This window comes from Sardina pilchardus, chromosome 7 (genome assembly GCF_963854185.1).
Source record: "Sardina pilchardus chromosome 7, fSarPil1.1, whole genome shotgun sequence".
Classification (NCBI taxonomy): Eukaryota; Metazoa; Chordata; class Actinopteri; order Clupeiformes; family Clupeidae; genus Sardina; species Sardina pilchardus.
This window is the reverse complement of record NC_085000.1, coordinates 5,565,351-5,581,788: the sequence shown is the minus strand read 5'-3', so window position 1 is coordinate 5,581,788 and position 16,438 is coordinate 5,565,351. Positions and strand designations below refer to the sequence as shown.

Sequence of the window (16,438 nt, the reverse complement as noted above, 5' to 3'; positions counted from 1 at the left end):
TACATGATGCATTGAAGAGTTGTTGCAAGGGTTTTCTTCCAAAGACAAGATTCAGATTGGACATACAGTACATGACTGTATAAGAAATCTACAATAACGTGAAATTATGAACTAAGCTCTGTTACTGGTATCAGAAATGCACCTGCAGATCTTTAGGAAGTAGAAACAAAATGTGCACGTTCACGCATTGCGAAGGCGTGCTATGACGTCTTGAGTGAGAGCGCGCTGTGATGATGGCGGTACGTGCACGCGCAGCAGCAGTAATGGCTGCTTCAGATCGGCGGAGTTCTATCCCAGTTGAGTTCGTAGGACAAAGTTGGAGCTCCTGGATAGATAAGACCAACGTTTCCGCATCGGAGGGTGAGTAATGCGATTGTCCTCCAAACTGAAATACCTGTGATCGTGCTGACAGTCTGGACAGACTTATATTCTTAAAAAATGCACGGTACCCACTCACCGTAACCCAAACAAAAGACCCACTGGGTCCTAGCGCGGCATAGATTTGTAGTCAACTTTAGCTAACAATTGTTAACGATACTTTGAGAAATCTCACAGGTCTCATTGTTCAGTCAGCATATATCCGATGTATATTATGATATATATGAGTAATCCATTATCATTGTGTATTTGAATCACATCGATATGTTTGTGTCCATCACAGATGGTCATGCTTAGGGTTTTCCTGCTTCTCAGCCATTAAGTTGGCTCGCTAACTGCTAGCGCTTGTTAGCTAGCTTGTGTCAGTCTCGATAGGTTCGCCAGCCTATAGGATAATAAAGTCAAGTTAATCGGTGATATTTGTATATGTAGCATGTTTATGGTATATCTAGCCACACAAACGTAGTGTCTTAGTAGGGAACCGCATAAAGGAGTGGATGGGGCTGATAGCTAGCAAGCTAACGTTAGGAGAAATGGATTGCAGACAACGGGAAGTGAAGGTGGAGCTCTTTCTTCTAGCAAAGTTGACTTGGCGAATAAGAGAACGCGATAAATACCTCTTCCTAAGTTTGGGTGTTAATCAGCTTGTCTGTAGAGATCTGTTAGTATTGAGCTGTCTCGTAAGCCCTCGTAGAATAAATCATTCAAATTAACGTTGCTTAGCTTTAGCTACCGTTTCCCACCTAGCTAGCTCGCTAGCTAGATGGGCAACCAGTTAGCTAAGATTCTGTATACGCCCTCATGTACTTTCTCACTAGCAAGCATTCTTCAAAGATACCATCCCATGTATGTGCGCTGAGATTGGCCATTTTTACTTGTGTAGCTAAACCAGGCAATCAGCATATTCTAAGTGCGTGTATGTCCCCCACAAAACTTCATTGAAGAGTGCCATGTACATCACTGTGTGTGTGTATCTGATCCTAAATCCATTGAACCGTCAACACACTTGTGATCTGTTTTTTTGACAGCCTTGTTAGTTTACATTATTGATGTCGTGACCCTTTCTTTACAGCGTCTAATACAGAAGAATGCAGCAAAAATGTGAAGAAAAGGATGGAAACTATGACACTCAGGAAAGAAGGTTAGTAGCATTTGTAATTCTGGCCCTTACGAAGTTATAACGGATGCCAAGTGTCTGTAGCACACCTGTTTAAGTAGGCTACTAGTTAGCTATGTGGAGAATTGAACTAAGAAACTGGTGTGTACAGGTTCATTCCATTGTGTACAAGCACCTCTTCTTGGCATGAGAAATGTAAAAACTATTAAGACATGATGCCATTGCTGCTTTTACAGAGAACATTCTTCTTCTCACTTTTATCCCTTCTTCCATGCAGACATGTCAATTTATGGCCACTGCCCAGCGCACGACGACTTTTTCCTAGTGGTGTGCAGTCATTGTGGACAGGTGGTGAAGCCCCAGGCATTTGAGAAACACTGCGAGAGGCGACATGGGCCACTCGGCAAGCTCTACGGCGACCACTCCCTGTCGAGCCCGCTGAAGCGACCTCGGCCTGGGCGTCCTCCCGGCCCGCACAGTGCCTCGCGGGAAGCACGGGATGGCAGGTGGCAGGAGCCAGGCTCACCCAGGGCTCCACCACCGCCTGCCACACACAGGCCCACCAAAGCCCAGAAAGAGGGTGCCAGGTAAGGCATTGTGTCTTCGTACAGTGTGTGCTCTCTCTCTCTCTCTCTCGCTCGCTCTCCCTCTCTTTTTTTTCTCTACCATAGCATGGAGAATTGCCCATGTGTATCATGGAAACATGATCAGTGAACCACTTACACACGTAGATAGATAGATAGATAGATAGATAGATACTTAATTGATCCCCAAGGGGAAATTCAAATTCACGTTCATGTACGCATTTGATTTTCCTTACAATGTTTGTCTTCTACCCTTCAGTGCATTGCCAGGCGATAAGCTGTCCCAGGGAACCCCGCCATCACCACCCCACTCTTCTGCCCCTAGTCCTCGAGACCCTCCATGGCGGCACGGGGCAGTGCAACCCAGCGCGCCCTCTCCTGGAGAGAAGCCCCTGCAGAAGGGCATGCAAGGACCACCTGTGGATGTTCTCAGCCCTTTACGTGGTCCTAGAACCTACAGTAGAACCTACAAGAAAGTGCACAGTAAGGGTACATCAACTTTTTTAAATTGGCTATCAGAATCCCTAAACTATGGTATACTGTATGCCGTTTGGCTTCACACTTAAGACTTTTTGCATTTTGTTGCTTGTTATGGACACTTGTGCATGTTCTTGTACCTGCAGGAGGAAAGGAATTAGACCTGGACAAGCACTGTGGAGTACTTGATCCAGAGAGGAAGAAAGTTTGCACCAGGCTCCTGACATGTAATGTAAGAATCTATTTCCACTGTCCGTGTATGCATCCCAAACTATGTGTTCATATATGCTGCCTGCGCATCCATTTTTACCTTTCTTTATCTTAATGTGAAGCGTCATCATTTCCATCATCCTAATTCAGCATCATATTTATTCAGAGAACCAAATAATTATTAAACAAAATGATTGTGCCATTTCAGTCATAATATTCTTATTGATTTATTTTTCTGTCGTTGCACATTTTTCTTGCAGATTCACTCCATTCACCAGCGAAGGCAGGTTGTTGGAAGGAGCAAGAATTTTGACCAGCTGGTCACAGAGTTGAAAATGGGTTCGAAGGCTCGGGAGCGGGCCCCTGTGCTCAGAGAAACGCTGGAAACGGAGCCCCCCTGTTCTGAGACCCCCGTGAGCCAAACCGGGCCTCCTCACTGCAAACGTCAGCCAAACCATGTAAATCTCAGGTATGGGAAATGAGTAAATTAAGTTGTTCCAGTCATTATCGAACAGCTATGAATGAATGCCTGTAGTGGCAGAGATTGACAGTCACTTCAGCCTTGAGCTGTCTCTCTTAACTTTCTCACGTACCGTTGACTCCGTCTCTATCCTTGTAAAGGGCAAATGATGACTAAGTAGTTTAAGTGTCACTTTCCACACGAGAGAGGGCAGCATTTACATTTCAATTTCTGTGATGGTACATCTTAACACTGACAGCAGTGATCTTATGAACACATAAAAGGCTTATCAGGTGACACAGTGAGGTTGATGTGGAAGGTGACCGAGTGCTGTGTGTTGATTGGCAGGCCCAGGACTCCCTCGGAGAGTGCCGTGGAAGAGGAGATGGAGGTTCCAGCAGAAGAAGAGGAGCCCACGCCGCAGCCCAACAATCACAGTCGCCTTTCCAGCGACGAGAGCGAAGGAGAGGGCCAGGAGGAGACCCTGGACCTCCCGTTCAGTCCGTGGCATCCCAAACCTCTTGGGGTACGACACTAGAGAGAAAATTTAACACACACACATTTTTAGCAAATCACTCCACGAAGAAAACTTGTTTTAGGGATATTTAATTGCCTATATTGAGTGAACTGATGTGTATTGATATTAATTTTATTTTTAGTAGCATTATATGATAGTCCTGTCAGTACACAGATTTCTATGTGATTCATGGTGGAATCCTCACCATGAGCTTGTTAGCTGCTTGCAAGTTTGTTGACGATGATGTTTAGCTCTCCTAACGCAAGCTTTCATATTTCCTTCACAGTTGTGCACGTTTGGCAGTCGGGCACTGAGCTGCAGTGTCTTCACCTTCGACCGGCGGCTGCATCATCTGCGGTCAGCCGTGAGTGCCATGGTCGAGCAGCACATTAGCGCGCATCTCTGGAAGTGAGTGACCTGAACAACCTGTACTGCACTAACAGATGCCCATTAAGGAATTCCTATTCCTTGACATTTCAAGGCTTAGAAAGGCTGATGAGCAATGTTTAATAATTAGTTTTGAAATTAATACAGTATCCTGGCCCTCAGTCATGCCTTTGAGGTTGGGAACATGGATTACTTACAGTAATACTCGTAATACTCATGTGGACCATTTGGTATCTTTGAATACATGTAAAGACAACAGTACACAATTGTCCATTTAAAAGGTTATGTGATATATTTTGTGCAGTATAGTTCGGGTGGTAGTGTTGTGATTTTGAAGCCGGTATATTTTTTCAGCCTGTCATGTACGTTCTGTGATTTGCCGCTTTTTTAATAGCTGTTACAATTCAGAGGCAGTTCAAGCTTCTGTGTCTGAATGTCTTTGCCTGTATTGGTTTTGATGAAGACTGTAGCAGACAGTCTCTCTAGACAACTGTTGTAGACGAATACAAATTAGAGCAGAGAGTCTATATGCCGTTTAGAACAGCAGGAAGAAGCATCCATCGTCATGTGTAAACCATCCCATAATGTTTTGGGCTCTGTGCTGCAGGAAAATCCCCCAGGTGGCAGACACGCGGCCCAGCAGAACTCCAGCAGCGGTGGCATCTGTCCCCAGCTCTCAGGACCCCTCAGGCATCACGTCGACCCGTGCGGCTGCCTCCTCCTCGTCCTCGTCCTCGTCCTCTTCGTCTCCCGCCCTCTCCTCCCTCAGGACTAGCAGCTCCTCGCTCCCTCCGCGCGCGGGCAGGGAGAACACCTCAGGACAATCAGAGACTAAAAGCATCAGGCCGGCCGCCGCCGCCGCCTCGGGGCCCGGCCGGCCCAAGAACCCCGTGGGCCGGCCCAGCAAACAGCAGCTGCGCCAGCGCGAGCTGGAGCTGGAGCGGAGCCGGCGAGCGGAGGCGGGGGCCTCGCCGGGCACGGGGGCGAGGGAGGAGCCGTCGCCATCGTCCGCCCGCGGAGGCGGCGGTGGCACGGCCAGGGGCTACGAGCGGCCGGAGGAACGCGTCTTCGTGGCCTCCCCGGACAAGTCCACCAGCCCCGCGTCTTCTCGGAGGCCCGTCAACGGGGCCCTGTCGCTTTTGGGCAAGCCACGGCCGACGGCGCACGCAGCCCAGGCGCGCTCACCCTCGCTGGCCAAGCGGCCCACGGGGCCTCCCTCCGGCCACGCACCCTCCACCCCACCGGAGCACTCCAGCAGAGGAGGAGGAGGCGGCGCAGGAACGGGAGCGGGCAGCGGCGCAGGACCACACCGGCGGCCCGACGGATACGACCACAAGGGCTTGGGCAAGAAACGCAAGGCCAGTGGCGTCTCACCTCCCGTGACCCCCTCGCAACCCTCCAAATCTCTGGGCCTGTCATCCCCCTCACATTCCAGCTTCTTCTCTTGGAAAAAGGACAGCAAAGGAGCGGCAGCCTCCCTTGGGCTGGAGAAGAAACTTGACACACAGAAGGTGAGGGCTCCGAGATGCAGCCTATCCAGAGCAGGGTTATATAGCTGTGTCAAAAATAAACGATAAACTGTGAGGTCGATATTCGAGACTGAGCATACCAACTTTAAATGTTTTTTTTGTTTGTTTTTTTTTCATCAAATATAATGGCTCAGTATTAAGTCCATACAGTTTACAAATGAACTGTTGAAATATCTCTTAAGTTACTTTTTTTTGTTAGGTTCTTTTGTTTCATGAACAAATATGGTGGTTTGTTTTGAAGCTAAACTAATGGCACTTCTTCTTTTCTCCACAGCCAAAGCTTCATCACTGAGGCAGTCTGCCTTAAAACCACTAGGAGAAGAAGCCTACTGCCATCTATTGCCACAGAATTTATGCACAGGACATGATGGGCTGTACGCAACACAGCTGGGTCGAGTGTTTTGTATGTGCGAGTGAGAGTGTGAGTGTTTGTAAATGTGAGTGTTTATGAAATGTGAATATGAATGAGAGCTGATTCCCCGTGTATGAGTACAGATATACCTCAAGACCTTCCTAAGATGCTGCTAAATAGAAAATGTCAATTAATGGAAAATGAATTAAATATCCCTAACACTTGAATGACATGAGTTGGCTTGTTCTTCTTCGATTGTGTTCCTGCACTCGACAGGAGAGGTGCTCAAAACCCACATGTTAACAAGTTGACCCATTTTTTTGCATGTTCTAGTGAAGAGCAGTGGGACGTAATGTCTCATTCACATCTACGGTTCATTTAAAGCAACACTAAAGCTCTTTTCCTCTGATGCACGCACGCTATTTGTTTATCCACCAAATAACGATGTCCACAGCCAAGGTAGAGCATGTTGCATGATTTTATGACAGTATGATGTATTGCGACATTGAAGCAATTCAAATGTGTGGTTTCCTAGGTCTCATTTCAACGAACCACAGGTACGCTACCCGATCTGGTAAAGTTACATAGTGCGGTTATAGCTGATAGAGGGCCGCGAAGTCAATGCAGAAGTGCCGTTCACCCTGTTACGAGTTGATGAACCGCTGAAATGATTTTGTAAACATTATGTTAAGGTATGAAAAACTCTTTAGTGTTGCTTTAAATTGTTAACTTGGACATACAGGTCATGTATCAGACGTAACATGAGATGATTGCGTCTGGAGAGGAAACTGTTGATGGCTTCTTGGTCATAATTGTTTTTTTCACTAATTCACTGATGATTCCTTACCATACAGCTGTAGAATATATTTCATGTTGTGTTATTGGCCATTTTGTTAATTGCCCATTTTTATTTATAAAATTAGTTAGTTAACTCATGGTATCTGCTAAGGTTTTAGAAATATATATATTTAAAGGTAATAAACAATTAAGCTAAACTTAAGGCCCTTAAAAGCTGTAAAAGGTTTTAATCACCATTTTACAAAGTATTAAATTTGATTTATTTAAGTTTAAGCTTTGTCCAAAGACTTTGTCTGCTAAAAGGATTCATTAATTGATTTATTTGTATTGCATAGTTGCACAGGGATTCTTTCAGGGTTCTAAATTTATAATCTTGCTGAATTTGACCATTTTCATATTGCCTGCTCACAAAGCCACCGGCGGCCTTTTGTTGGCTAGTTTGATAATGCAACACAAAGCTCCCTTCATCTTTGCCGGCCTATAAACTAACAAGCATAATTTGTTGAGTTTTGTTCCCTCCTGAATTCTTTTGCACTGATGCAGTGTTCTCTAGACATTATTGCTAACTAAGATGTAGGTTAGAGGTGTCACTAATGTACCTGGTTACCAGTGAAAGTGGTGTTGAGGTATGAAAACATACTCTAAAAGTCTTTAAAAGGATTTTAAACAGTATTTGATTTCCAATTTCCTGCATATACCCTGTAAAGATTGACATAGACCAATAACAACACAGGCAATGATAAGAGTTGTTATAGTTATTAGCTTATTGTAGCCTCGTAGGTAATTTTGTTTTTATAGCGCATTTTCAAAAAACAGGTTGAGCCAAAGTGCTTTATTACGATTAAACATGATTCACAACTGAAAATATGAGGTTACAAGGAGGGGGAGGCAGGGTAGCAGATGAAATCAGTAAAAAATGAGAATGGACAAATGAAGGCAGGATTTAATATTATATAGGATGGATGATTATTCCAGAGTGGGGAGGCAGCAACAGAAAAGGCCCCTTGGTTTTGAGGCAGTTTTGAGGGTAGCTTTGTGAGGATGATTTGAATGACCTGGGACCAGAATATGGACATTAACGAATTAACAAATCAATAATACATTGTGGAGCTAAACCATCAGGACTTTGAAAAGTCCAGTGTACATTTCACAGGTACAATACAATTTAGCCAGAACAGGAATGTTCCCTTTTACTCCCTTTTCTGTCTTTCAGTTAAAAGTCTGATGGCAGCATTCTGAACAAGTTGCAATCTGGGTGACATGTCAATATGGAGTTACAGTAAGTGTTTCCAGGTCCTTGTGAGGTAAAAATCACTTTGGTTTAGCTCTGACTGAGTGGGTGAAAGCAGTCTCTCATTGTACAAATGACACGCAGCATTTAATGTCATTTAGACTGTTAAAGAGGATGTGCAATCAAGTATTATCGGGTGTAACTGGAGGCTAGACCTGGATCATAATGTCATCTGCATAACAATAACATTGAATATTGAATTCCTCATAAATGGAGCCAAGGGGAACCATACACAGTGAAATAAAAAGAGGACCTAAAATGTAATTGTAGGCGAATAGTGCAGAGGATGAGCAGTTTCCTATTCAAACGGCAAAAGTTATTTTGCTTAGGAAGAAAACAGCCTTGTAGACAAACCTCACCCTCTAAACATTGCATGCCCGTACACCAGTGTCATAATAGCCATTTTAGTGTCATTTGGCAAATGTCAATGGAATCTGACCTCTCCTTTCCATCCTCTTTACTGAGCAAGGATGGCCATTCAGGTCGGCTGCTCTATGTTAAGAGACACCTATAGATTTCTAATGATATACTCTCTCCATTGAGGGATGTACGCTCTAAGGCTGTAATCTTCTCAGATGAGTAGTCACAGGCTGTCCCTTTAGCCGTATGTGGCATTCAGGAACATACAGATGGTAATAATGTTATTCTTTTGCCATCAGGTCAGGAAGCAATATATAATTTTAGCCTACATTTGGTCAACCGCAACTGTCTCTTCTTGTGATTTATAAGTGACTTCCTAAGAAAATTGGTAATCATTATGCGGATGATAGTGTATGGTGGTAGAACTTCCATCCCTGCACTACTTGTGTCAGAGGGAGTAGTTGTTTCTCATCACCACTAGATGTTAGTAGAGTACCAGGCTCCACTCTAAAGTAACAAGCCTGGAAAAATACAGTCAGCAGGATGATGTAATCCACCTTGAACCAGAGATTTCACGCTAGACTCCCAACATTATGAAATGACTAATTATAACTGGACAAATGAAGATAAAAAACAGTGCATGTTTGCAGCAGGGCTGTTTTGTGTTTCACCACTTGACCTGAGTAAGCGGTGAAATGTCCCTCACTCAGCTCAGGGCCTGAGCATGACCATGTGAAACATACTGTATCTACTGACCAGATTATTACCTCTATTATCCATTACTTGTATTTAAACACAAATTGAAAAGGTCACCCTCCCAAAATTAAATCACTTTTGCCTCACAGCAGGCCTTAGTGCAGTTATCCTTCCTTTCCACCTCTACCTAGCTGTTTTTAAAATAGACTCTGGTAGGTGGGCTGCTCTGTGAAACATCAAATTTAGTAGATGTACAACAACAAATATGAACTCTGGGTCTCTTGATACCTAATGTAGTTGTATTTGGCTGACATTTCACTGCCGTCAGTTGCCAATTGAAATGAAAACGGAATGGGAGAACAACAAAAACAAATCTGACCTCTCACATGGTTTCATTCTGTGATACAGTAATGCATGTGCAGGCAGCATACAGGCGGTGGGAAATGTGTGGGTGTTAACTGATGCCACTCATAATGAGATACACTCACTAAACAACAAGGGTTATTCAGGGGTCTGGTGTCAATGGTGTCTGCAGGTAAACTAAAAGCTTTGTTCCCTTAACCATATCCATCTGTTGATTTTTGAAGGGAATTTTTTTTTTTTTTGCTACATTCCACATATGGGTCTATATTCCTCAAACAATGATAAATTATTAGATACATGTATGTTCTTTTGGTCCAATCAAGAAACATTTAAAGAATTATGTTTGTACATTTCTTATACTGAACAGTGCGAAAGAACAAGTGCCAGACCAAAAGTGTTGTCATGGTTTTATTGTTTTATTGAGAGCATTTCTCATAATAGTCTACCTTGTCTACAGTTATAAACCCTAGAGGTCTGGGATTAGCATTACCATATACTTTTCCTGTGCAGTCCCTACCTTTGTATGCATTCCATAGCATGCAATTCTGCAAACCTACTGATGTGATCATTCGATATCTAAGATAGGACTAGATTTATACATGGTTTGTACCTACTGGGACTTACATGTCTAGCACCATACTGCTAGTTGCCTTTCAACACTTGATTATCGTTGGGAACCTCTTGCTGATTGCAAGGAGTGGATTTGCTCGTAGACAAGATCAAAATACTTCAACATCTCATTTTATTCAGAAGAACAGCAAGTACTCTTTCGTTCCCTTCTCAAAGAGCAAAAGATGACATTTTCAGATGTCTCCAGATTGAGATAGATTTACTCACGTTTATTTGAAATTCCATATATCATATAAATTAATATATCATATAATTAATATTTCTAATATAAATAGTCAAACTAGACTTCTCTGGATGAGAATTCACATGTACTAAAAATCCTTTGGCAGAAGAGAATATACAGAATGAAAATCAAATCCACTGCAATGAGACCTCATATTGAAATGCATGTCATTTACACCTCAGTTCTCAGTTTATTCCTGACTGTGTGGAGTGTGACATAATGCTTTGCATTATCTAACACCTGGTTAGTATTACTACACTTTTGAAATGGCTTAGTACATCCTCCAATACACGTATAACTGTATCACTCTCTTTCAGGCATTGGGTGTTATCTTAAATTATTGTAACTTAAATTGTTGTGTGAGAGCCAATAGTACATTCCCAGGTGGCCCTATCTGTAACAGGTCTTCACTACATTCATTTTGATGTGTTTCGTCAGCCTGCTTGTGGATCTATGGAGAAATGATGTATCCCTACACAAATCAGAGAAACAACAGCGACAAACTTGTGTTTCTTTTGATAAATGTTACACACAACCAGCAACAATGTTTCGAACATGAATACAATTACAATTATACAAAATAGACAAATACATCAACATGTTATTAAATCTCTAGCAGATGTTTATTTTTCTTCCTCTTGTGAATTCTAGAGAAATATGCATTAGGAATTAGGAGGCTAGGAGGCAGTAAATGGAGAGGTGCAGTTCCACTGTTTGGATGTGATGTCAAGACTGAGGGAGAGAAGGGTGGCCCATCATTTCAACAGCTGTGAAGGAAGGCTTGATCAAATCCAATGGCTTTCTGATTTGCCTCAGATTTTCAGATATTTGCTCATACACCTCCCTGAGATTAGATATAGCATTTCAGTCAAGATGATTCTGAATAACACACCAAGCAGATTTATCAGATCATGGCTAATTGAAATATTAAAAGTGTCAGGGAAATCTATGTGCATAAGAGAAAGATCGAAATGTCTGAGATTATAGTACATTTTCTGACATAACAAAGCCATAATGTAAAATCTGTTCATGACAGCTATCTCTACCTGGACAAGTGGCAGCATGTCAGACCATGCGTAGATATGAATGGTAAGGTAAATATTTGTGAATTTGAATTTCAGTACTTTACAGTGGTTTAAGTGCTTTTCTGAAAACAAAACGCCCCTCTGCCAAGAGTATTATTAATCATTGGAGATTATCAAGCACATTTAAAGGGCATTGCATGCTGTAGCTCACGTTCAGATTACTTCATCCCTCGCAGTGTAGCCTGGAGGTGGAAACGAATGGATGTGATGCCATGATCAAGAGCTTCTAGTTTAACCATGGCACCTATTATGATGGAGTTAGCCTGGTTTCTGCGGGAGATTTAGTTGCTTTAGTCCAGTGCAAATGGCATTAGCATTTGCTAGTTGACAGCTCTCCTGTTGTAATGACAGGCATGCTCATGCTATTGAAACTGTTCCTTTTTTGGGGGCTAAGTGTCACACATGTTTCCTGATTCCTGTCTGGATCATACAGTGTGTAATTGTGTTCGCCATGCAATAAATAACAATATACTATTTAATGCTGTAGAATCACCTCAACATCTAACAGAGATGTTGATGTAAATTCTGAATGATCCCTAAAGATCACAAAATTAATCTCTTTACAGTAAATTTCAATAAAATACTTCAGGAGGGACTTGCTGTACTCCAGCTTGTTGTGTGCAAATATTTATGAAACTATTTCTTATGACAAAACCTGAATTCAATATAGGGTGCTTATATTTTTTCTAGGCTTTATAAATGCCAGGGTGTTTATCATTTACAGCCAATGGCTAACAATAGAGAAACAATTGGTCAGAAAAATCAGTTTGTATGTAAATAACATCCTCCTTCAGAATCAAATAACTCGTGAAGGGCAATAAACGGGTCTGCACAGTTTAAATACAACACACAAGAAATACTGGGCACAAAAACACTGCCGGTGATTTTCTCCACAGCATATAATACTTCTCTCATTACATGGACTGCACTAAGAACTCTGATCCTAAGTCATCAGATTGGCATGACCCTCCTATTATGTCGATAGAAAAACACATTTGGAGCACTACTATGTGCTAATTATGTAACCACAAACACAAATGTTTCATAGACGTACGATGACACTGTGATCGACATTGTTGTTTCTTTCAGGTCGTACATGAACACTTAAAAGTAACTGTACAATTGCAGTTATCAGAAAAACTGAAATCCCTTCAGGTTGAGCACTTTGCTGTGCAAGAACACGCAGTTCCAACAGAATGTATAGGCTACCTAAAGAGCCATAATGCACTTTCTACAAGCACACAGTCTTCAAGACTTAACCATTTCTGGACAGCTCGCTTAATACGATACTATTAGGGCAGCTTCCTGTCCTCTGCTCCAAGACAGACACAAGACTTAATGAGATGTTTGTGTATGGCATGCCACTCCCCTAGAAATGACTCATTGACGAGGACTCTACAAACAATGTCAGGCTGGTTTGTTAGTAGTCGGGGGGAATACATATGTACTAACATCTACTGAGAACTCATTCTAGGCTATTCCTTTTCAATATACCACTCAGCAAGGCTAATGCTCGAGAAATAACTAGATGTCTGGCTTTTCCCAGTCAGCTAATCAATATCAGCCATTCCTTGTGACCAATGCTGTTCCAATAACACCTTTTTCTCACATAACCACATATTAATATATGCTGCCCAGCCTTATCACAGTATATACTTAAGTGCTACAGATTGCAATGCTGGAAAGGCTTTCTATATTGTCCTGTCAACAATGATACAAGATTAATGGTATGGTTACACAGCCCCTGTTAGCCAAAAGCTGAGCGGCTGCATGGATGTCAATTCCTCTTATTTTACAGGTCACAGTATGAGTTCGGCAAACACTGGGTGGACCCGTCCCAATAGCTATCTAATTGGGAAAGGCTAAGCCCAGTGGGGATTGTCCTTTCTCAGACCACAATAGGAGTGTCCGAGAAAACAGAGCTGATGGACTCTGCGACGGATTTCTTCCTGTGCGCTTTCCCTTGGAGGCCATCTTCCTCCACGTCCTCCTCGTCGTTGGGGTTGAGCTTGCCATTCTGCCCCTGGAGATCCTTGGGGTCTACGAAAGCAACAAGCCGGTTAAGATGGGCTTTGGTGGCCAAGTCCTCATGAGTAGGTGTGGCACTGAGCATGGAGGAGTGGATGCTATCCTCGTGGTGCATCTTACCTTTGTTGTGGTTGGGGCAGCAGAAGCAACGGCAGGGCGTGAGGTACAGGTAGATGAGCACCAGCACCACACTGGCCAGGCAGCCCACCAGGGTGGTGTAGGCCGTGTTGAGGGTCTCGCCGTTACCGCTGACGGTGAAGTTGTGCACCTTCACCACCACATACAGGGTCTCGTTGAGAGCCTCGCTCACGGCGAAGCAGGTGTACACTCCTGAGTCCTCGGCACGTGCCGGGCTGATCTGTAGCCGGCCATCGGGCAGGACCACGGCGGTCTGGTTGCTATTTGGCATCACCGGGACATTGTTGGGCAGCATCCAGGTCTTTGACATGTCTTGCCGTCGTGTGTCGCAGCTGAGGAAGAGCGTCTGCTCCAAATAGGTCTCGTGACCCTCCTCCTTAAATGTGCTGCAATTCAGGAGGGTGTTCAACTCAAAAGCGGCTACAGTTTTTTTCTTCTCCGAGCCTGGTAAGACACAAGTGTAGTCATCCCTAAAGTCGTAGGCTGAGCTAAACTTTCGAAGATACCAATGAGTCAGCAAACTGTAGAGGTCACAGTCGCATGGGAGTGGATTATTGTGGAAGTAAAGTCCATTCTTTATCCAGCCTGGGAGGTTCTGAAGCTCCTGGAGTTGCAGACTTTTGACCTTATTGGAAGACGCGTCCAGCAAGCTGAGCTTCTCGAGTCGCGTCTTGTCTTTGACCAGCTCCAGTGGGAATCGGGAGATTTGGTTTTGGCTCAGGTACAGTTTCTGTAGACTGTTGAGACCGCTGAAGGCAGTGCGGTCAATCTGTGAGATGTGGTTGTTGTACAGAAGCAGCACCTCCAGGTGGACCAGAGGCTCAAACATGAACTCATACAGCTGATCCAGGTGGTTAGAGGACAGGTCCAGATAGCGGAGCTGAGTGACGTATATGAACGCTTCAGATGAGACAAAGTGAAGCCCATTGTGACCTAGTAAAAGGTTGCGCAGTTTGGGCAGCTTGACTGGGGTCCACTCCGCACGCAACCTGGAGATATTATTGTAGCTCAGGTCCAATACTGCTGTGTACAGAGGCAGAGCTGTAGGGACCGTGGTCAAGCTCATCTTGGAGCAACTGACAACATTGCTGGCACATATGCAGGTCGTGTGGCAGTTCAAGGCAGAGCCCTCAGTCCCTAAGAACTGCAGCGGAAGCAGGGAGAAACAGAGAACCCAGCCAACCCAGGCACTCATTGAGAATGATATGCCTGTCACGCACTTGCCTAACGTGTGTGGAAAAGACATCATTAGTGCTCTGCTTTGCTCAGACTCTATTGCTTTCCAAACAAGGGCCATCAGTCGGAGGGGTCCATTGTCATAGTGTCCTACAAGAAGAATACAAAAGACCTTTAGTAACATATTAGAGTACGTTTACTGACATTTGTCAGTCCTAAATGCTGATATGCCGCGCGCTCACATGCACACGCATCCTCGAGAGGACACAAACATTTTGACTCAAGGATTGAATTGTAAACAAACACAGATCTTACAGGCAATCCTAAGCAGCCTACTCAACATGGAACGTTACAAAAGCAAGAAGATGCTCTAACGCCGCGGGTAGGCTATCAAAAGTTACAGCAGCTGGAATATTCTTGTCCGGCCTCGACAGATCTAAGATAAGTGTTGCATTGCACCATTTCGTTGAGTTGGCCGATGATGGTAGAAAAATCGAACCAAACGGACCACAATTTAAATATCATTACACACGCAGTGCATACATACCTCCAGGTTGCGCTGATACGGATCACGCCATTTCCTGACTAAAAACAAAAACGAGTCCTCTCAAAACATACGGCGCGAATCTATTTTGTCCACAACACATCACTGCCAGTCGTCCATCTAAAGCATGCACCTTCTCATGCAGGAGCGAAGGAGGGGCACACGAGAGACGATCCAATTATCCCGAGATCCAGATGTTATGAACGTGACTGATGTAGTCATACGCGAATAAGATTACATTACATTACAAGTTTTAGTAGATACGTGCCACAATTTGAGACGTCGTAACATTCAATATAGTTTACATTTTTAAAAACAAAATTGCATTTCACAGCGAATAGGCGATTGTCCAAGGAATCGTCAGTCTTTCCGCAGCAAATCAGTGTAATTACGTGGGGTAAAAGACCGTCTCCTCCAAAGACACATCACCGAAGTCCAAACAGCATCCCCTCGCACTGAATCGCTTGGACGCATGAGCAGTAGTGCGGAGAGCAATCATCGATGGTCTCTGAGCAAAGATCCAGAACACTTGGCTGAGGTGAGCTTTCGGCAGCAAGGCTCGAACATTTCTGGAATAAACCGTGTCTCACCCTCTCAATAAATTAGCTTACATATTTTCCATTTCTATGATGAAAGTGTACCCTACACGTAGCCTCGCCAAATTTCTGCCACGGTGTCTGGGTGAATTCTTGAAGGAGGTAGCAAGTGGCTCAGAAATACAAAACCATGTTAATGTGAGTGGACACGCCTGACGCATTGCCCCCTGTTTGTGTTACAAGGGATAAGTAAGCTACAAACGATACGGATTTCAGGCATTATTATCAACATAAGTCTCAATTGGTTGGTGGGACAAATATAATTAGTGTTAAAATGGCTTAGGCATATAACATGCTAATTTGTTGTGATACAAATCAATAAATTGAAAAATATACAGCAATCCTGAATCACTGTTGAGGGTTTGCTCTTTTTACCCCCTCTGTGCAGGTAAATTGGTCGTAGGACAGTGTGCCATTAAACCTCCTTCAACGATGGAAATCCACTATAGGCCTACTCTTGGAAAATCCAGTCCTTGTACGACTTCCCCTGAAGAATGTA

The 16,438-nt window shown here is 43.7% G+C and overlaps 2 protein-coding genes across 3 annotated transcripts; one reads left to right on the top strand and one right to left on the bottom strand.

Moving 5' to 3' along the window:
• Positions 1 to 213: 213 nt before the first annotated feature.
• atxn7l2b (ataxin 7-like 2b) lies at positions 214 to 6,238 on the top strand. Of its 2 annotated transcripts, none has more exons than XM_062540447.1 (10): positions 214 to 360; positions 1,451 to 1,519; positions 1,773 to 2,082; positions 2,339 to 2,562; positions 2,703 to 2,788; positions 3,027 to 3,235; positions 3,575 to 3,752; positions 4,030 to 4,151; positions 4,738 to 5,641; positions 5,934 to 6,238. In XM_062540447.1, exons 1-10 carry the CDS (start codon positions 231 to 233, stop codon positions 5,949 to 5,951), a joined length of 2,250 nt encoding a protein of 749 aa, XP_062396431.1. In that variant the 5' UTR covers positions 214 to 230; the 3' UTR covers positions 5,952 to 6,238. The 2 variants fall into 2 exon arrangements, with proteins under 2 accessions (XP_062396431.1, XP_062396430.1); XM_062540446.1 differs by having other exon boundaries at positions 2,339 to 2,568.
• Positions 6,239 to 9,924: 3,686 nt separating this feature from the next.
• amigo1 (adhesion molecule with Ig-like domain 1) lies at positions 9,925 to 15,791 on the bottom strand. Its single transcript, XM_062540445.1, has 3 exons — positions 15,347 to 15,791; positions 13,606 to 14,949; positions 9,925 to 13,497 (listed from the first exon to the last, which is right to left on the bottom strand). The coding sequence occupies exons 2-3, from the start codon at positions 14,918 to 14,920 to the stop codon at positions 13,346 to 13,348; spliced, it is 1,467 nt and encodes a 488-aa protein (XP_062396429.1). The 5' UTR covers positions 14,921 to 14,949; positions 15,347 to 15,791; the 3' UTR covers positions 9,925 to 13,345.
• Between the last annotated feature and the right edge of the window lie 647 nt (positions 15,792 to 16,438).